We start from the raw sequence: 23,024 nt of genomic DNA on the forward strand, positions 1-23,024 counted from the left end.
GGTACTCCAGCTTCCTCCCACCTCCAAAGACATGCACCTGGGAATAAGTTGATTGGCAACACTAAATTGGCCCTAGTGTGTGAATGTGAGTGTGAATGTTGTCTGTCTATCTGTGTTGGCCCGGCGATGAGGTAGCGACTTGTCCAGGGTGTACCCCGCCTTCCATCCGAATGCAGCTGAGATAGGCTCCAGCACCCCTGCGACCTCGAACGGGACAAGCGGTAGAAAATGGATGGATGGATACATACATCTTGCTTGGGTTTCACACTAGCTCTTTAAATATGCGTCTAAAAATTGGGTCTTTCATTACATTTGTCCAAGGGCCAGAATTTTTTCTCAGTAGAGGGTCAGTAGAGTTCCAAAAAATAAACAAAAATAAAAAATAGTAATATTAACACAATAATAATGCAATAATATATTGTATACTTATTGTTTTATGAAATAATGTAAAATGTCACCATTTACTAGTGAGACACACTCTGTAGTTGTATCGACACAGCATTGATACTGTGTTAGTGCTTCATAATAGTCATCTGCAATGTGATGGATTAAAAAAGTCACATTTGATCTGCAAATCAAATTAATAGTTGTTTTAAAAATATATCTAAATAGCTGGCTGCACAAAAAGAAATATGAAAAGCACATTTGTCCAAGGGTGTACCCCGCCTTCCGCTCGAATGTAGCTGAGATAGGCTCCAGCACCCCAGCGACCCCAAAAGGGACAAGCGGTAGAAAATGGATGGATGGCATTTGTCCAAGGACCAGAATTTTTCTCAGCAGACACTGTAAGGGTAAATATAATTCAAAAAATCTATCAAATTTTAATAGTGATATCAATCAATCAACGCACAGGTACTTTGCAACACAAAATGCTTTACAACAACAAATATATAAACTTGGTAAAAAAATAAATTTAAAAAACATGACATGGCACTGAACAGCAACTTTGAGGCCCACCCACACTGAAGAAATAACAAAAAAAATGTATGTCATCTTAAAAAATTATGTAAAATACATTGTGAAATGTAAAAATAAAGTGTAAATAACCAAATAAAAGCATAGAATAGCGAGAATATTAGCAACAAACAAAATATAAAATAATAGTAAAAAATAAAGAGCCTAAAAAAAGTTGAAATAGATCAGTAAAAACTTGATTTAAAAGGTGCGCCTTTAAACTTTTATTTTTAATACTAACAGTCTCTGCAGTCCTGAGGTTTTGGCCGGCTGTTTCAGAGGTTGGTGCCACATAAACAACACAATAATAATTCAGTACTACATTCACACATAACAGACAAATAGTATGTGATATGTCACCATTTACCTTGACAGAGATGAGAACTATCCAGGTATTGATATAACACTTCTTCTACAATGAGCAGCTGTCTGTAAAACTTAGTTTCATTATTTGGTTGATATTCAATAGGCTCAATGAAAAGCAGACACTTCCAAGTCTCATTTGCAAGTATGGATTAATTTCACTAAGAAAGTAGGAAGTAGTCTTTGCCATTAAGTTGAATGTACCAGTATTTTCTTTTGTTGTGCCCTGTGTGTTTTTACTGTAAGTATTGTTCTTATTACACACCAGCTGTTGTAGTTTTCCTTACGTTTGAAATCCCCTTGTCAAATCTGTAATGCTAATCAGTAGCATGTATATAGTAAATCCAATGTAAATTAGCCTCGAGCTAGCTCCTTTTGAAAGAGGTGCCTTACTTTTGAGTGCTTTCTATCAAACTTGCTTGGTTTGTTGGTATGGAAATTTGCAACATTACCTAGAGGCAGTCCGCTGTAAATACACCTGTTTGCCTATGGTACCGTTTGATGTAAAGTGAATCCGTAACCGGCAGAACCGTCAAAATTCTACCGGAATCTATAAAACTGGAATATTCAACTAAAAACTGTTTTAGGGGCCACATTTCCAGAAAGCTTAGGATCGGAGGTGGCAGACTTCTTCCTTCACTAATAGTTTAATTTTGGATATTCTGTAGAACCAACGTCCTCTATAGTAAACATTTGATTTTGATTTATTTGTTATGTTAGAGTTATAGGAGCGCTGTGCTGTTTTTAAGGACATTCTGCAAAAAAGTGAGTTTCTCACAAGCTTTCCTAACGGCACTCGCGGACCACCAGGTAAATAGCCCAAATGACGAAAAAGAGAGGACCTAAAATGGACCTTGGAGGAACACCACGAGTATAACTAAATAAGTTGAACAATTGACTACTGACTGCACCTGAAGTAAACAAACTACAGCAACAACTTAAATACATTAATCACATTTAGAAAAATAACTTAACTAAATAATAAATAATTAACTAAAAAATGTGAGGACTTCATGAGTGCTATACTGTTTTTAGGAATTCAGTGCAAAAATGTTTGTTTCCCAAGGTCTGAAGAACTCAGAAAAGAAGCAAATTATGTACCCATTTGTACAGTGTAACATTTAAATACATAAAATGAGACAATGAGATTTAAGATTTTATTAGTTTAAAATGAAGTTCAGTACAAAATGTATACAGTAATAATAATACCCTTTAAGTGTGCCCTGAATAAAATATTGGTATAATGAGTACATGCAGACAGCAGTATCTATAAGATACACAAGCTTGTCATCTGCTCATAGGACTTGCAAGCCATGGCAAAGATATTGCAATAGTACCTTTGTAACCATTCAAAAAAGAAGAAGAAAAGGCATGAACAAACTTTTCAACACACAAAACGTGACACAATGTCCTATAAGAGTTGCATTGCAATCTGCCCATTGTTCTTAGAAGATTTCATAAAGATGATAAAAAGGGTGGCTATAAGTGTTCGCACAAAATCAGAAGAATACAAATGATGTAACAGATGTCACACAATAATTTCTTTTCATATATTAAAACAAGGCAACAGCAACAAACGTCAATAAATAATATTTTATAATAAAAGCCTTCCGGAGTAATTCATGTACCTTCTCATGCGTTCACATGACTGTGTGAGGACTTTCCGGCGTGGTTTCCATGGAAACACATCAGGTGGGGTTTCTTCCAGTTGATTGGCTCCTCGGTTACGATTGGAGGAGAGCAGCGAAAAGACTCGACGGCTCCTAAAACGCCATCACAGCAGCCTCATTGATTGGCGGGGCTCCTTGGCTCCGCCCCCAGGATTGGGCGGGTCTTCTTGAGGGAACGTCACCTTGTCGGGCGTGTATTCGTTCCTCTTTAAATCTAAACGTTAAAGGGGAGAAAAAAAGGATTGTATTATGTTCAGATGGGACGTAAAGAAGGAATCTCTCACCAGGAAGTTTGAGTTTCCGACAGCAGGAATTGCAGTGATGTTTCGCCCGGAAGTTCCTGATGGCGTCGTCGCCCAGGTTGGCAGGTCCAAAGATCATGTCGTACGAACTGTAGGATGCAGTAAAAAAGGAAGTAAACTAATTTAACATAAGCATTTTGTGACGTAGCGTATATTGCCAGAAATGCGCTGTAAAATATTACTCCTCCCACCACTAGAGGGGGAACCTTTTTTTTTGTATTGTTTTTTTAACTGGAAACAAAACTAAATATAAAAAAACAAATACAATATAATGCAACAATACCAAATAATAAAGATGGGTACGATATATAAATTGCGTAATTTAAAGGAGGGAAAAAAAAAAATGTTTAATAGCTTTTTTTGGATTAAAATATTTGTCCATTTCAATAATGTATTCTTATTCAAGGTGCTCTCTTTGACTATTTGTGGAAATAATATTTTAACAAGGGAAATAAAAAAGTTTTTTTTATATCACTAATGTCTCTATCATATCCCAAATTAAACTTTTTATTTTATTCACTTCCTCGCCACATTGTGCTTGCAAGTTTGCGTCTTCACTCTATGGGAGACTGAATGTAAACATAGATACAATATAACGACAGTATCACCACCAAGTATAGTATCACCCAAAACTAATGTCAAGTTCCAGGCATGGCAGAGATATTTATAAAATAATCTTGCCTTCCTTCATTCTTCCACCAAACGAGGCTTTTGGAATTTGCTCGCCCTGTGACGATTTTCATACCAATGACATCCTCATATATGGTAGAAATTTACTCGAAGGGCTTTGCGCAGGTCCGCCATTGTAGACCGGCGTTGTAGTCAATAAGGCCCTTCTCTTTTGCTATCGTCGTGGAGTGGGGCAGACTGGCTCATACATGCACGTGCATCCGCCGCTGTTGCCATTTCTAATACAAAGTAGTAGTTCAAACTAGGGCTGCAACAACTAATCGATTAAAATCGCTTATAAAAATAGTTGCCGATTGATTTAGTCATCGATTCGTTGGATCTATGCTATGCGCATGCGCAGAGGCTTTTAAAAAAAAATAAAAAATTTTTTTTAAAATAAATCTTTATTTATAAACTGCAACATTTACAAACAGCTGAGAAACAATAATCAAAATAAGTATGGTGCCAGTATGCTGTTTTTTTCCCCAATAAAATACTGGAAAGGATAGAAATGTAGTTTGTCTCTTTTATCCGATTATTAATCGATTAATCGAAATAATAATCGACAGATTAATCGATTATCAAATTAATCGTTAGTTGCAGCCCTACTTCAAACGCATATATGTCAGTAGACTCGCTATGGAAGTGATCAAATCTACAACAAAGATGACGGGGAGAAGACGCAGTCAAAGTGGAGGCACGTAAAAAAGATGCGCCCACAAAGCGGCGCATCCTGGAGAGACGGTCAGAAAGAGGCTTGAAAACGGTCTGTAAGACATAATCTATGCAACATTTTAACCAAACAACCACTATTACATGTTATGTAGACAACAAGGAAGTGTTTTAATGTAGGAAAAAAATCATGAAATGATCCCTTTAATTTGATGTCACTTGTTGCTAGGTGAATTTAGCACTAGTGATGATGCAAACTCAAGTCTGTCGAGTAGACTTAAATGGTGTGCGTACCCTTTCTCGCCGCTCTTTATCACGGAAGGATCTGTCAGAATCTCGCCAACCCCTGCAGAGAAAAGTGACTTATATAAATGTACTCTCAGGTTATTCTGACTTCTTCTTACCCTGCAGGTCGAGCACCAGCAGCTCGCCTCGCGTGTACTCGTATGTCCAGTGGCTGAAGGCTAGCATGGTCTCCTCCAGCAGGTTAGTGGGGACGATCTCATCGCCGTTGTTGTTGTTAAACTTCCGGAACTCTCCTGTGATGCACTCTTCGATGGCGAACCACTGGCCCGCCGAGTGACAGTAGAGCAGGAACACCTCCAAGAACCTGCACATGCCAACAAACACTCTAATACTAAAATCCATCTGGAGCAATATGGAACAAACATTTAACAACTTGCATGTAATTAACTAGAATTGCATGGTTGTATACGACCACAGAACTTTGACAAACTCCAAACTAATCAATGAATAAAATAATCGAACAACTATATAATAAAAATAGTTGCAATCAATAAACAAAATAGTTTCAATTACAAATTACAAAAATGATGAATACAATAATAAATAATGAAAATAAATAGTATTTGAAACAGTCCAAAAATAAATTCCATTGTGGTTATAGTTTGTTTGTAGTTTTTGAATTATAATCCTAATAATACAAATATTACTGAATTATTCCTACTTTAATCATTTGAATTCAATAATTAATATAAATGAAAACAAATATTTATAAATATTAACAAAAATATTAAATAAATAAAATAAGAACATTTCAAATACATGCAGTTTTCCCTTGCCACACCACACTTCAAATATTGCAGCTATACAACAATGCAGATTTATTTAAAGCACAATTTGTTACATGTTTTGCCTAAATTATTAATTTAAGCCTAAGCAATTAACAAATACAAATAACAATGCAACTATTTTGACCAGTCCAAACATTATTTCATAGTGACTATAGTTAGTTTGTAGTTATAGAATTGTTACCCTCCTAATAATAATAAAAATAACAAAAAAATATTATTTCACATATAATATTACAATTTATATAAAAAATACAAAATAAATAAATATACAAAAACATTTAAAATATATACAGTCCTCCCTCGCCACATCGCATTTCAAATATTGAGGCTTCACCAGATCGCAATTTTATATTTAGTTTTTTAAGCATATGCTACACCACTTTTAGCATAAATTAATAATTTTGAAGGGGTTAGTGCATGTGCCTCACAATACAAAAGTGCTGGGTTCAATCCCCGGGCGCGGTGTCTTTCTGTGTGGAGTTTGCATGTGACTGCGTGGGTTCCCTCCGGGTACTCTGGCTTCCTCCCACCTCCAAAGCCATGCACCTGGGGATAGGTTGATTGGCAACACGAAATTGGCCCTAGTGTGTGAATGTTGTCTATCTGTGTTGGCCCTGCGATGAGGTGGCGACTTATCCAGGGTGTACCCCGCCTTCAGCCCGAATGCAGCTGAGATAGGCTCCAGCACCCCTCGCGACCCCTAAAGGGACAAGCGGTAGGAAATGGATGGATGGAATATTACAGTAGTATTGGCCATAAGAGGGGTAACCAATCAGAGTATTGTGGCCACTGATTGGCTCAGGCAGCATTACTATAGTATATTGGATTAAACGAGTATAAAGGTGTCAAAAGGGTGTTATTTCATATATGGAGGACTCTCATAATGTTGAAAAACTTACTTAGAAGATCGTTAACAGGTTTTGTATGCTCTAGCTAATGGGGATGTGCCCATCAATCATCGGCATTAGCCAAAAAGCTCTCTCCCGGTTGCAGTTAGTCCGGAATGCGGCAGCACAACTTTTAACAGGGGCCAGGAAAGGCGAGCATAAAACCCCCATTCTTGAGACTTTGCAATGGCTCCCTGTTCATTTTAGAATTGATTTTAAAATGTTGCTGTTTGGTTTTAAAGGTTTGCATGGACTGGCACCTCATTATATTTCGGACCTCATCTAAATTTACACTCCTGCACGCGCTCTGAGGTCGGAGAGCCAGCTCCAGCTCGTGGTGCCCAAGACGAGACTTAAAACCAGGGGAGACAGGGCCTTCTCTGTGGTTGGCCCTAAGCTCTGGAACATTCTGCCCCTCCATGTTCGAACTGCTCCCACAGTTGAGTGTTTTAAGTCTCGTCTTAAGACTCACTTTTATTCTCTGGCTTTTAACACTACGTGAGTTGTGTGGTCCTCTGTTTTTAAATTTGTATTTCTATTTATTGTTTTAATTGATTTTACCCTTTAAAATCGTTTTTAATCATATTTATTTTTATATTGTTTTTATATTTAGTTTTTATTCAGTCATTGGTGGAGCTAAGGATAGTATTTGAATCTTGTTTTTAATATTTTTGGAAACATTTTTGTTGTTTAAATGTGCTATATAAATAAAGTGGATTGGATTGGATCAGCCACCGACTCGTATCTTTCGATTTTTGTGACTTAAAACGCAGATACCTCTAGCTGACACTGTATTTATCTATAGTACTTATGGTCATGTCTGTAACCAGCAATAAATTCGCTTTTATATTTAGTATCAAGCTGAAAATATTTTATTTGTCCCAAATTTGTATATGTTTAACCCTCTTTAAGGAAGCTGAACAATAAATTGAACAACATTTCTTTGGTGAACGTTTCTTAGCACCTTGAGACACACCTAGTAAGGGTGGGGAAAAAAACAAAATTATTCCCGTTTTATGGGCAGATGACGCAACAAATAAATGAGAAACAGTTTAAAATTGTAGGAAAAGCTCTATTATAAGTTTGAAAAACAATGACTAAGTTACTTTACAGCCAACACCCTTTAAAAAACCAGCTTGACCAGCCAAAGAGAATGTTGTATTGTTGCCAAAGGGGAAAGAACAACTCACAGAAGAAACTATCAGTTTGGTTTTCTGATAAGCATATATTTCAACGCGAGGAACAGGAAGTTCAGGTCTTTAACTTTAAACACAACACAAACTACTTGAAGTGATGAACTATACAAGAGATGGACGACAGATAAAGATGTATGTATGTACAGTGGGTAGGGAAAGTAGTCAGATCCCTTTAAATGTTTCACTTTTTTTTCATTGCAGCCATTTTCTAAAATGATTGTTTTTAATGCTCACTAATGTACACTCAGCACCTCATCTTGACAGAAAAAAAAACGGAAATATAGAAATTTTTGCAAATTTATTAAAAACAAAACAACTCAAAAATCAGATGTACATAATACATGTATTCAGAGCCTTTGCTCAATACTTTGTTGATGCACCTTTGGCAGCAATTAAAGCCTCAAGTGTTTTTGAATATGATACCACAAGCTTGGCACACCTACCTTTGGGCAGTTTAGCCTATTTCTCTTTGCAGCATTTCTCAAGCTCCATCAGGTTTGATGGGAAGCATTGGTTTTCATCCAGGATGTCTCTGTATATTGCTGCTTTTATCTTTCCTCTATCCTGACAAGTCTCCCACATCCTGCCGCTGAAAACCATCCCCACAGCATGATGCTGCCACCACCATGCTTCACTGTCGGATGGTACTGGCCTGGTGATGAGCGGTGCCGGGCTTCTTCCAAACATGATGCTTGGCATTCACGCCAAAGAGTTTGAGCTTTGTCTCATCAGACCAGATAATTTTGTATCCCATTGTCAGAGTCTTTCAGGTGCAATTTGGCAACATTTTACCAAGAAATGGCTTCCATCTGGCCCCTCTACCATACAGGCCTGATTAGTGGATTGCTGCAGAGATGGTTGTCCTTTTGGAAGGTTCTCCTCTTTCCACAGAGGAATGCTGTAGCTCTGACAGAGTGACCATCGGATTCTTGGTCACCTCCCTGACTAGACTAAGATGAATGCAGCAATGTACAAAGACACTCTGGATGAAAATTGCTTGAAAAGTGCTGCAAAAAGGAATGGGCAAAGAAGAATGGGTGAAACTGCCCAAAGATAGGTGTGCCAAGCTTGTGGCATCGTATTCAAAAAGACTTGAGGCTGTAATTGCTGCCAAAGGCTGTAATTGACCACATAACTTTCCTCCAGAAGGTCTTATCTTTGTCCATGTGATGTCAGCTGAAACTAAAATTTAGCTGTTTGGCCACAATACCCAGTAATATGTTTGGAGGAGAAAAGGTGAGGCCTTTAACCCCTGGAACACCAAGCCTACCATCAAGCATGGTGGTGTTAGTATTATGCTCTGGGCCTGTTTTGCTGTCAATGGAACTGGTGCTTTACAGAGAGTAAATGGGACAATGAAAAGGGAGGATTACCTCCAAATTCTTCAGGACAACCTAAAATCACCAGCCCAAAGGTTGGGTCTTGGGCGCAGTTGGGTGTTCCAACAGGACAATGACCCCAAACACATGTCAAAAGTGGTAAAGGAATTTGCTAATTCAGGCTAGAATTAAGGTTTTAGAATGGCCTTTCCAAAGTCCTGACTTAAATGTGTGGACAATGCTGAAGAAACAAGTCCATGTCAGAAAACCAACAAATTTAGAGGAGTGGTCAACAATTCAACCAGAAGCTTGCCAGAAGCTTGTGGATGGCTACCAAAAGCGCCTTATTGCAGTGAAACTTGCCATGGGACATGTAACCAGATATTAACATTGCTGTATGTATACTTTTGACCCAGCAGATTTGGTCACATTTTCAGTAGACCCATAATAAATTCATAAAAGAACCAAACTTCATGAATGTTTTTTGTGACCAACAAGAATGTGCTTCAATCACTCTATCACAAACAAATAATCTTTGTAGAAAATTTTGGAAACTTAAGACAGCCATGACATTATGTTCTTTACAGGTGTATGTAAACTTTTGACCGCGACTGTATGTACATGTGATTTTTGAGTTTCGTATTGTAATACATTTGCAAGAATTTCTACATTGCTGTTTTTTTTCTGTCAAGACAGGGTGATGAGTGTACATCAATGAGAAATTAAATTTACTTTTTTGATTTGAGCAAATGGCTGCAATGAAACAGAGTAAAAATCTAAAAGTGTCTGAATACTTTCCATACATATTATTGCTTTTCTTCCTGCATTTTAACAATACTATGAATAGCTGACCTTGCCTGTGAAAAATGTACAAAGCATAAGGAGCCACCTGTTCATCTCGTTAGGTGAGAAACTAGTTATTTGCAGAGTCATGATGACACCTTTAACAACACATGAGGATAAATAAATAAAAATGTTCTCTATTCATGACCTTGTTCTTGTTCCATAAAAACCACAAAAGCTTGCACACTATGTTGTACATTATGATTGCAATAACTACTGTGGGGAAGTCTGGTGTAACCCATACAAGGGCACGTTACAAAAGTTATGCACATCACAAAAAAAGAGCACTGAGAATAATACACAATGTTGGCTATCGGGAACACAAAAATTTACTTTTTATAAAGTTGCAAATAATTAAATTTATGGGTCTGGTGAAATTCAAAACTGCATAAGTAATTTATAAAGCTAGAAATAATCGGCCTCCGCCAAATTTCCCAAAAATGTTCAAAGCCAAAGATGGAAAATATAATTTCAGGGGTAAATTGAATCTAAAACAGCTGTGTGTTAACTCAGTCAGGCCACAAACTGACATGCACAAACTTTTAGGAGCTGTTTGATTACCTCATGCAGTTGATTCTACAAAGGAATAACATAATTCAATTCAGAATGAAATACGAACAAATATTCTTGATAGGTACAACAATGAGGAGGAAACATTAAAATATCTTAAAGATACATTCTATTCATATAAACTACTTTTGATGAAATGATGAGTGCTGATTTTATTCATAATTTTTATTAAGAGTATTAATGAATGTAATTATATAAGTATTCTGCAATTATAGACTGAATATACTATATACCGGGACTAGATGAATATTGTTATATAAAGTCATGATGTATTCTGTTGTTGATAAAGAATCAGATTATTATATCTGAGTGATGGGGCATTATAAGCTTTTGCTTCTTCCTGCCCCTTTTCGGACACAGACCATGTTATTATTATTTTTTATTTACCATGTTTAAATTGTAGGGATGGACAGTATTTTTGGTTATTGTGATCAAAATAAAGTAACAATATGAGCATGATGTAACATTTTAGTCAATGGTACACCAGATTGTCACTGCCATGGCAACCCCTACAAATACCTCATTTAAATGTTTTTTTATATTGTGGTGGGGCAGCCAGAAAACCTAAACGTTGTCAGCATGAGTGCTAACATCACAAACCTTAGCAAACATTTATTCAGCTTCTAACCATATTTTTGTCATTTATCACTTGGGTTTTGTCTGTATGCTGTCTAATTATTGTACCAAGCCAAATATAAGATGACCGCTCTTCTAATAAGAAATTATTGTTAAAAAAAATAAAAAAGTGTTTTCATTTATTTAAACAGATATTTTTTGAGCTGCGTGTTCGATGACTCAGCTTATTTTGCAAACTTGCTCACAACATTTTCAAACACTTTTTCTTTTAAGATGGTGTGAGTAGTGTGTAAGTGACACAAAGAAAAGCTTGGACTTGCTTGGGGGGAAGTCGATTTTTGCCACCTGTCGATTTGATATAAATCTTGAAAGGGCTAAATATATTAGACAACTGGTATTTACTTTTTTGAACAAAATGTCACACTAATATTTTTAAGTTGAATTTTTCTCAAGGGGCCGTCTTATATTATACATACACGCACACACACACATATGTGTATATATATATATATATATATATATATATATATATATATATATATATATATATATATATATATATATATATATATATACACACATACATATATATATATACATACATACACTACCGTTCAAAAGTTTGGGGTCACCCACACAATTTTGTGGAATAGCCTTAATTTCTAAGAACAAGAATAGACTGTCGAGTTTCAGATGAAAGTTCTCTTTTTCTGGCCATTTTGAGCGTTTAATTGACCCCTCAAATGTGATGCTCCAGAAACTCAATCTGCTCATAGGAAGGTCAGTTTTGTAGCTTCTGTAACGAGCTAAACTTTTTCTTTTAAGATGGTGTGAGTAGTGTGTAAGTGACACAAAGAAAAGCTTGGACTTGCTTGGGGGGAAGTCGATTTTTGCCACCAGTCGATTTGCATGTATAAATCTTGAAAGGGCTAAATATATTAGACAACTGGTATTTACTTTTTTTTAACAAAATGTCACACTAATATTTTTAAGTTGAATTTTTCTCAAGGGGCCGTCTTATATTATACATACACGCGCGCGCACACACACACACACACACACACACACACACACACACACACACACACACACACACACACACACACACACACACACACACACACACACACACACACACACACACACACACACACACACACACACACACACACACACACACACACACACACACACATATATATACACACATACATATATGTATACATACATACACTACCGTTCAAAAGTTTGGGGTCACCCAAACAATTTTGTGGAATAGCCTTAATTTCTAAGAACAAGAATAGACTGTCGAGTTTCAGATGAAAGTTCTCTTTTTCTGGCCATTTTGAGCGTTTAATTGACCCCTCAAATGTGATGCTCCAGAAACTCAATCTGCTCATAGGAAGGTCAGTTTTGTAGCTTCTGTAACGAGCTAAACTGTTTTCAGATGTGTGAACATGATTGCACAAGGGTTTTCTAATCATCAATTAGCCTTCTGAGCCAATGAGCAAACACATTGTACCATTAGAACACTGGAGGGACAGTTGCTGGAAATGGGCCTCTATACACCTATGTAGATATTGCACCAAAAACCAGACATTTGCAGCTAGAATAGTCATTTACCACATTAGCAATGTATAGAGTGTATTTCTTTAAAGTTAAGACTAGTTTAAAGTTATCTTCATTGAAAAGTACAGTGCTTTTCCTTAAAAAATAAGGACATATCAATGTGACCCCAAACTTTTGAACGGTAGTGTACATACATATTTACATATACATACATACATATATACTTATACATACATACATTCATATATACTTATATATATATACATACATACTGTATATATATATATATACGTATGTATGTATATGTATGTATACAGTACAGGCCAAAAGTTTAGACACACCTCATTCAATGTGTTTTCTTTATTTTCATGACTTTTACATTGTAGATTGTCACTGAAGGCATCAAAACTATGAATGAACACATGTGGAGTTATGTACTTAACAAAAAAAGGTGAAATAACTGAAAACATGTTTTATATTATAGTTTCTTTAAAATAGCCACCCTTTGCTCTGATTACTGTTTTGCACACTCTTGGCATTCTCTCGATGAGCTTTCACTTCACAGGTGTCATATTTTTGATGCCTTCAGTGACAATCTACAATGTAAACAGTCATGAAAATAAAGAAAACACATTGAAATGAGAAGGTGTGTCCAAACTTTTGGCCTGTACTGTATATGTGCCTCAAAAAGGCCCAAAACATCATCAGGGACCCATCTCACCCCGGACATAAACTTTTTGAACTCGGGCAGGAAATACAGGACAATAAAATGCCGGACAAACAGGTTCAAGAACACTTTTTACCCGGGAGCAATAGTGTTGCTGAACACAATTAAGGCATAAAAAAAGAATGACTGTGCATGTGAGCTGTGTGCTTGGTATTTTATGTTTTTTATGTATTATTTTGATCTATTTATCTTAGTACCATGTTCTTATGTTTTTTTAAGTGCAATTATGAATTTGCACTAAATAAGTTTGCTTGCAATTTCGTTGTACAATGTACAATGACAATAAAGATATATTCTATTCTATGTAAATAAACAACGGTGCAAAAAGGTACAAGCAAATATTGACATGAAGCCACATACAGCTGCACTCTTGAATGTCCCCAACACGGTGTAGCAATACACAAAAGCGGACATAAGGCTCGGGGTTCAATTTGAGATCGGTCTCTTTTACATATTTTATGAAACCTCCCCATACTTTTTGAAACTTCACAGAACAGCCATTCAGTGTAAGCCTAATCTTGTCCAGTTTGAGAAAATAAAGAACATCTTTAATCCAGCAGGTGTGGCAAGGAGGTGCTGTTACCTTCTAATATAGCACAAAGAGTCTTCTTGCCAATAAAGTAGCGAATGCTACAAGATTCTTTTTGGATTTGCTAAGGGAAGACGACAGAGGCGCTACCCCAAATAGTCCACTTAGAGGATTCGGTTCAATCTTTTCGCCGATTGCCAAAAACAAAGCATAAAAAATGTAATTCCAACAACTGCACAAGGATGGGCAAAGCCAAAACATATGTATTCACATGTATTAGCTGCATATTTTTCTATGTATTTATGGTGAGTGCTATTGACAGTTTAACAATATCATCACAACACTTAAAACTAGTTCCTTATTCTCTTGTATTACTTACAATTGTTTGAGCAAAACAACGTCTATGGTCTACAATAACTAACAAAAGCTTAAACTATTATGTAATATTCATACAATCATATACTGATACTACTCTTGGTATCGATCTGACGTCCTCTAACATGTGTGCTGGCTGCCACAATGCTGATGTACCAACAACTGTTCTCTCTCGACTCTTATTAATATAGTTATTATTTTTGTTTTAATAGCTGTTTACTTTCTGCTATAATGCGCTTCATCTACACTTTTTAAAGTTTGCTAAGCACTTATTTTTTGGTGGTGTTTCAAGAGAGCATAGGTATTAGCTTAGCTATTAACATGCATGCTCCAAGCTTGTTCTCTGTGTGTAATATTTTGAAATTCAGTTATTAGCCGTAACGGAGGTGATTATTATTAACTTAGGGGAGCTGATTCACACTGTTTATGGAGCTCTACATTTAGCTGCTAGCCGCTTGTCAGCCAGAAGAAATTGGTGTTTGTGATTGGTAATTACAATCACTTTTTCACAGAAATCGGATGATACTGATTAGTGGCCGTTTGATCGGCACATTCCTAATTAATATGGTTTGTTTCACAATACTGTTTTTCCCTGATCTGGCTTTGAGTTTGAAGTCATTATTTACGCTTGTGTTATGAAGCATTGCTAGCTTTAGTTTCTAACCCCCTAAAAGAAATGAAAGAACAAACCCTTGTGATCATGCATTTACCTTGGTGAGTAAGGAATAGTCTTGGGTCTAATCTGGTTGAAGGCGACCGTCAACTTCTGAGCCGCTCGCTGCTGTTGTATTTCCTGATTGCATTGGGGGAACAATCGTTCATGTTTAAAAAAAAAAAGGCGCACATTTAATATGCAGAGTGTGTGTGTGTATGTGTTACATACCCTGAGACAAAGATGCAACACAGTGTCATCCTTGTAAATGCTCTGCCAGGTCTGGACCACCCCAGGGAGGAAGGACTTGACAATGTACAGGTGTCCCGGTTTGAGAATGTCATACTCGGACCAGGTGCAGAGGACTTTGAGGGCCCGTCTCAGGCCGCCACCCATCTCCTCCTTGCTCAGAAACTCAATTTTTGCACAGAGGCCGCGCTGGGCCCAGGAAGACATGCTGTTGTTGATGGTGTTGGGGGAGCTCTCCTCCAGGCGGTACACGGTCACTGGCTCCCCTGACATGGCAGATTTATTAAGAACATTGATTACATAATACAACATAATGACTCAATATGATACAGCAGATGCTCTAAAAATAGTACAATTCAAGAAAACTATGCCTTTAAAGGCACACAAAAACTAACAAAAAGATGGCATCAAATCTGCCATTTCTTGCTTTTAGTGCAATAACAAAAGGGTTTAAAGATAAAAATGTAAGAGGAGAAGCAGAATCACATTTAAAGCACTGCAGTGAGCTCCAAAGTAGCACCAGCCACCCCGTTACAGATGATTGCTAACCACTAGTTCGCTAGATTGCGACTGGCTATTATTTATTACTATTTATTGTTATGTGAATAATAATTTAGTAGAACCTCCATTTATGAACCTCTCATTATACAAACCTATAGATTTACAAACCACAGACCGAATAGAAAAATGCTTTGTTGTATGAACCTTGTCTCAGTGTACGAATGCTAATGTGCTAATTGTTACTTTGTGTTTTTTACATGTATTCTAGCCTTTTTACAGGATTTGTCTAGTTTGGCTAACTCAATATGAGTCCAAAGAAAGCAATGGACTAACGATGTGTGGTTTTAAACATTTAGGGGGAATCCACAGCGTTGTCGTCACTGCCTACTAGGGATGATGTTTGATAAGGAATTATCGAGTTCGAGCCTATTATCGAATCCTCTTATCGAACCGATTCCTTATCGATTCTCTTATCGAGTCCAGATAGGTTGTTGTATATGGAAAAAAACACACAATATTTGGTTTAACAAAAGCTCACTTTTATTATATAATAAAAAAATAAAATCTAATAAATAAATATTGACTGTTACCCACCTAAAAAAATTTAATAAAATAAATAAATATTGACTGTTGTTACCCAAAGTATATTAAGTGGGATTTTTCAGAGAAACAAATATATACAGTAACACAAAAACAACCTGTCTCTGTGATCACTATAGGTGTATAAATAATAATATAGTGTTAAATAAAATCAGTCCCTTGGGCACAAAACTGAAAATAATACAGCTCTCCAAAAAGTGCACTTCTGCTGCTATTTGACATAACTGTTTGTTGTGATGCTTTGACATTTTTGCACTTTATTTCTTTATTGAAAGAAAATTTTATAAAGAGAAAAGTTCTTTGCAAATGTGGTTACAATGCTAAAAAATGAAAAGTTAAAGCTAAAAAAAGAAATACACTTTATTGAGTTAACATTATTTCTTTATGGGGGAAAATGTTATAACAACTACACTACCCAGCATGCAACGGGAGTTACGAGCATGCGCGGTAGCCGCGAAAAGTGTTGCATGTTGCCACGCTGTGAAAGTAAACGTCAAGAACTCAGCCAACACGCGTCGTCTGCATTATTTATAATTAGACAGACAACACATCTACAGTGTGATTTTGTTTTGTTTACAAGGAAAGAAAAACAAAAGTTAAAAAAGGGAGATATGTTGTATATATATGTATGTGCTGCGGTTGTTTTAAGAACGTTGCGACAGCTGCCGTAAAGGAGGTGCGTAGCTAGCCTGGTTGCTGTTTCCGGTTGGTCGTAAAAGTGTTCGTCATGTGTTTTACCCTGCTAAAATCTCTCAGTAAAGTTATTTGATGGATTACACCTTTTGTTTTGAACTTTATTACACCTTGGAGCGCTTTTTCCCGTCCATTGTTTTCCTGCTTTTGCTATCTGCGCCTAATGACTGAGCTACGTGACGTAATTTCTTGTGATGTCCCACGGAGCATTTCTGGTCGGGATGGGATTCGAATAAAGAATCAACTCTTTTCCTTTACTATAGTGGTCTCGGTAACGGGTACCGGTTCTCAAAAAGGGATTAGAGTCCGAGGACTCGGTTCTTTTCTTATCAAACAACCGGGAAAACCGGTTTCGAGTATCATCCCTACTGCCTACCACTACAATGCATCTGGAAAGTATTCACTGGAAAGTATACACAACTAAAACAAATAAAATGCCTAAATAAAATATTGACAAACAAAGTTGCACTTCAATATTGAACATGTAGGCAGAGGTAAAGTTGTACATTACTTATATATATATATACACACACACACACACGCACACACGCGCACACACATATACATATATATATATATATACATATATATATATATATATATATATATATATATATATATATATATTTATGTATATATATACAAATATATATACATACACATATATATATACATACAGTCGTGGTCAAAAGTTTACATACACTTGTAAAGAACATAATGTCATGGCTGTCTTGAGTTTCCAATAATTTCTACAACTCTTATTTTTTTGTGATAGAGTGATTGGAGCACATACTTGTTTGTCACAAAAAATATTCATGAAGTTTGGTTCTTTTATGAATTTACAATGGGTCTACTGAAAATGTGACCAAATCTGCTGGGTCAAAAGTATACATACAACAATGTTAATATTTGGTTACATGTCCCTTGGCAAGTTTCACTGCAATAAGGCACTTTTGGTTGCCATCCACAAGCTTCTGCTAAGCTTCTGGTTGAATTTTTGACCACTCCAAAGAGCTAAATTTTTGTTTCGTCTGACATCACATGGACACAGATAAGACCTTCTGGAGGAAAGTTCTGTGGTCAGATTAAACAAAAATGGAGCTGCTTGGCCACAATACCCAGCAATATGTTTGGAGGAGAAAAGGTGAGGCCTTTAATCCAAGAAACACCATTCCTACCGTCAAGCAAGGTGGAGGTGTAGTATTATGCTCTGGGCCTGATTTGCTGCCAATGGAACCGGTAAATGTAAATGGGACAATGAAAAAGGAGGATTACCTCTAAATTCTTCGGTACAACCTAAAATCATCAGCCCGGAGGTTGGGTCTTGGGCGCAGTTGTGTGTTCCAACAGGACAATGACATCAAACACACGTCAAAAGTGGTAAAGGAATGGCTAAATCAGGCTAGAATTAAGGTTTTGGAATGGCCTTCTCAATGTCCTTACTTAAACGTGTGGACAATGCTGAAGAAACAAGTCCATGTCAGAAAACCAACAAATTTAGCACCAATTTTGTCAAGAGGAGTGGTCAAAAATTAATCCAGAAGCTTGCCATACATACATACATACACACTAGGGTTGTTCCAATACCAATAATTTGGTACCGGTACCATAATGTATATCGTTACATTGATACTTTTCTAAATAAAGGGAACTATGAAAATATTTCAATTTTGGCTTTATTTTAACAGAAAATCTTACAATACAATAAATTTCCTATGGCACTCAAAGAACAATTTTAGAAGGTTAAAATTTAAAATAAAGGGCATTAAACACATTGTGTTTTTCTTGTTGCACTCAAATAACAATTTTCCATAATCAAGAATTAGATTAGAATATAGTACAAAGCTTTATTAACATAATATTGACGTCAGTGAGTGAGTGGACAAGTAAAGAGAGGGAGATAATAAAGCAACCAGAATGTTACAATTCGGCAGCCTCGAATTCTGACCGGAAAGCGCAGCTTAGCAGACCCATTGTAAAGTGAAGGGTTAGCCCCGACGAAAACATCGACCCTGAAGGGAACTTCTGCCCTGTGCTCCTTGACGACAGTCTGCACCGGCGCCAAACAGCAGGACAGGTGTAACAACTACATTATTACCGGTCACTCTTTATAACTCCTTGTGCAGATCTGAATGTTCCTTATTTAAATGTTTACCTAAGTTTGAAGCAAAGGTGGTAATACTAATCGCCACATTTGGCGAGGCGTGTTTTAAAGCAACACTTGAAGCGCGCCGCTTCCCTGTTTGAAGTGTCACCTTTACCGTTAGTTTTGAAGCCCAAATACCTCCATATTGAGCTTCACGCACCTCTGTATTAACCAGTAGAATTGTCGTTTTTGCCGTTCTTCCTCTCCAAGATGTTATTGCTTGTATGCACTCTGTGTGTGCGTTTTGACGCTCAACATCATGCGCCTCGGCTCTGTAGTCACCAGTATATATAAGAACGGTATCTGTACTTTTCAAATTCAGTATAGTACCGATTTTAATCAATTAGTATCGCGGTACTTTATTATATATATCGCTGTATATCGTACAACCCTAATACATACATATATATATATATATATATATATATATATATATATATATATATATATATATATATATATATATATATATATATATATATATATATATATATATATATATATATATACATATACATATACATATACATATATATATATATATATATATATATATATACATATATATATATATATATATATATATATATATATATATATATATATATATATATATATATACATATATATATATATATATATATATATATATATATATATATATATATATATATATATGGCCCAAATATGAATAAGTTTGACACATTGTATTGTTTTAATAGTTTTGTAACTAACGTTGACTGTCTAAAATGTTTAAATGTCAATTTAAACATTGTTTAAATGTTTTCAAATCTAAATAAAATAGACTGAAGGGTGTGTGGTTCCACAGTATTCGTGTGTTATGTTGCATGTTCAAAAGTAATAGCATAATGACATATATTATTTTTTAAATACATAATATTTAGTTTTTTGTCCACATTCAAGCACAGATTTAAGTAACTGAAAACTGACTTTACCAACTCCCTTCTAACATTAAAAGCTAATGTTAGGATATTGCCTTTGTTGTAAAAATGTATCTGATTGTGGCCACCTGTTGCTGTGGCACCCTGCCAATGTGCTTTTGTGGGGAAAGATAATTTGTGGTAGCTTATTGGGGAACAAAACCGTAAAGTGTGTACATAGTCTGGGAAGAAACATTGACCTCATGGTGTGTTGACTGCAAATATGTATAATCACTATCATCACACCGTTAGAGGCTGCTTTGCTGTTTTACTTACTGCTCCTATGTTTAGGGTTAAAAAGTGTCTCCCAGTTCTGCCAGTTTAACTAGTTAAACTGTTATTTTGGAATAACAAAAGAAAGAGGTTGACAGCATGGGGAGCGTAGGAGGTGCAGAAACCGCACCCGCCCGTCTCTGCATTCCCTCCTCCTTAAAAGCGCCTGTTATAATTACAGTCTGCAGAACTCGCAACCTCACGTGACTTGTCTTCTAGCATACAAAAGCACACTCTTACCTCTTGGTGGCACTGGTGTGAAGGGGATGCTTTGGGACAGTCTCATAAGGTTGTTGCGCTCAACAGCTAAAGAATAAAAGTGGATACTTTTCAATCACTTTGATTGAATACATGGTTTCAAGTGTACATACAAATTATTTTGGGCTATGTGAAAAGACCCTAAACGTTATTATTTTAGTGAAGAAGCCCACCTGAGTACTGGTAGTTTTCCATGGGCTTGAAAGGTGAACCAATAGCTGCAGACAAAAAAAAAATCATAATGTTTATTTTAGTTCTTTACAGAATGTACAGTTGCATCAATTAAAGGAGTCTAATAATTTTTTGAGGAATACATTGATAAAAAAAAACCAAAACAAATCAAATCAACATAACATAATTTCACCTGTTGACCAACTGAAAACATTGAAAGTGCGTAAATTGAAGGTATCTTGCGCTCACAGTCTTTTCTGGATCCGAGGTGGGTGTGGCGAGGTGTGTAGAGTGAGACAGAAGCTACAAAAACAAACAAAAAAAAATCATCTATGGACTGCAAATTATTGTCAAGTCCTTAATTCTGTTTGAGTCACTAAAATGCAGTAAAAAAAATTTGAATGTGGCTTGCATGTGCATTAAAGGCAATGGGTCGCTTGTAGTGTTGCTCAACAAACTGATCCAGACGGGACCTGCTTAAGGAAGTTTGTACAAGACGAGTGAAATTCTTACCAGTTAATGTGTCCTCTGCAGGGGGTTGGCTGGAAGTGGAACAAAAAAAAGCAAAGATTACATATAAAATAGTGCTTTACAGAGTTTCATTGAACGCATCACCTTACTTTCCCTTTACAAACTCATGTGGCATTCTGATTAACACTATATAGTACTGTGTTGATCTAATATGCTCACCTACAGAGCCACTCAGAAGTTTAAAGAGACCTTTGAAAGCATCCCAAACGTATGCTACATGACTAATGTAAATTAGTATAAAACATCGGAGCTGTAATGTGAAAAACAAAAGATGCAGATGGAAATTAGCTATTTAGCTATAATCTGGTGCAGAACATATATGTCTTTGAGCTTAATGTCTCTGTGCAATGTCCCTTCAAATAAAGACTAAACTAAACTAAACTAAGAGGACATTATTTTTGCTTCATATGTATGTTGCAGTTGTCCTTTAAAGGGGAACTGCACTTTTTTGGGGGAATTTTGCATATTAGTCACAGTCCTTATGTAAGACAAGATTCCATATGTTTTTCTTTTTGTATGCATTCTAAACAGTAAATGAATGCGATCAGAAGTCTGCTTACATTGGAGCCCATGGGAACGCTCTATACTGCCGATGAAGCCCTTAAAAACACCTCCATTAAGGTTTTATATACATTATTTAAGTATATGTAATGTAATAACGGGCACATTTAGAATAACATTTAACACTTACACATTTTGCTCATTTTAAGCATAGTTGCCGCATTAATTTAAAAAACGCCTCACAATGTTCGCTTTTTTGCCAACAACATCACTGATTACATCTCACTGCAGACTTCATGAGAGCCAACAAACATAATAAATCATCACTTACTGCACAATGCCTGCTGTCATTAAGATGCCGACTGATATAATGTTGTTATCGTCTTGTTTAGATGGAGAATAACTCATAATCCTCGCCAAAAAAAAGGGGGGCGTCTTTTCGTGTTGTTCTTGCCATGTCCGGCTATAAATTGGCTGTCAAAGTGTACCAAGTTGTCAGAATACGTCCCCATCCTTCTACTATCAAGGTGAGAGACATGATTTATGATCTAGAATAATTTTCATGAGCAAGGAAGCGACAAAGCCCCTCACCAAGCACACATGCTTGTGATCACGGCGTTGCTATAAATAGTTTGTCTGCGTTGGCGCTTATAATAACATCACTAATACTTGGTTAATATTCAAGTCAAGAAATGTAAATATAGTATTGTTGGCGTTTTTTGGAAGGAAATTTAGTAGGTTCTATGGGCGGAATAGAGGACCTCCCATTGGCTCCTGATTGATATTTATGTTAAAAAACGAGTTAGAATGCAATAAAAAAAAATATATTATATACACTACCGTTCAAAAGTTTGGGGTCACATTGAAATGTCCTTATTTTTTAAGGAAAAGCACTGTACCTTTCAATGAAGATAACTTTAAACTAGTCTTAACTTTAAAGAAATACACTCTATACATTGCTAATGTGGTAAATGACTATTCTAGCTGCAAATGTCTGGTTTTGGTGCAATATCTACATAGGTGTATAGAGGCCCATTTCCAGCAACTATCACTCCAGTGTTCTAATGGTACAATGTGTTTGCTCATTGGCTCAGAAGGCTAAATGATGATTAGAAAACCCTTGTGCAATCATGTTCACACATCTGAAAACAGTTTAGCTCGTTACAGAAGCTACAAAACTGACCTTCCTTTGA

The 23,024-nt window shown here is 36.2% G+C and overlaps 1 protein-coding gene across 5 annotated transcripts in view; it reads right to left on the reverse strand.

Annotated features, from left to right (window-relative positions):
* Window positions 1–333: 333 nt before the first annotated feature.
* trpm7 (transient receptor potential cation channel, subfamily M, member 7) overlaps window positions 334–23,024 on the reverse strand; it is a 116,818-nt gene continuing 94,127 nt past the window's right edge. For 2 of the 5 annotated variants that reach the window (XM_062024483.1, XM_062024518.1), the window contains exons 31-40: window positions 21,313–21,341; window positions 21,049–21,102; window positions 20,802–20,846; window positions 20,611–20,676; window positions 15,199–15,482; window positions 15,026–15,108; window positions 5,035–5,240; window positions 4,925–4,976; window positions 3,272–3,378; window positions 2,461–3,201 (exon numbers count right to left, since the gene is read on the reverse strand). In XM_062024483.1, the coding sequence (XP_061880467.1) occupies window positions 3,092–3,201; window positions 3,272–3,378; window positions 4,925–4,976; window positions 5,035–5,240; window positions 15,026–15,108; window positions 15,199–15,482; window positions 20,611–20,676; window positions 20,802–20,846; window positions 21,049–21,102; window positions 21,313–21,341 (1,036 nt within the window). In that variant the 3' untranslated portion in view covers window positions 2,461–3,091. Of the gene's footprint in view, window positions 784–2,460; window positions 3,202–3,271; window positions 3,379–4,924; window positions 4,977–5,034; window positions 5,241–15,025; window positions 15,109–15,198; window positions 15,483–20,610; window positions 20,677–20,801; window positions 20,847–20,992; window positions 21,103–21,312; window positions 21,342–23,024 lie in introns of those variants that run through there. The other 3 variants (XR_009821667.1, XM_062024495.1, XM_062024504.1) reach the window with 3 other exon arrangements.

This window comes from Entelurus aequoreus, linkage group LG02 (assembly GCF_033978785.1).
Source record: "Entelurus aequoreus isolate RoL-2023_Sb linkage group LG02, RoL_Eaeq_v1.1, whole genome shotgun sequence".
NCBI lineage: Eukaryota > Metazoa > Chordata > Actinopteri > Syngnathiformes > Syngnathidae > Entelurus > Entelurus aequoreus.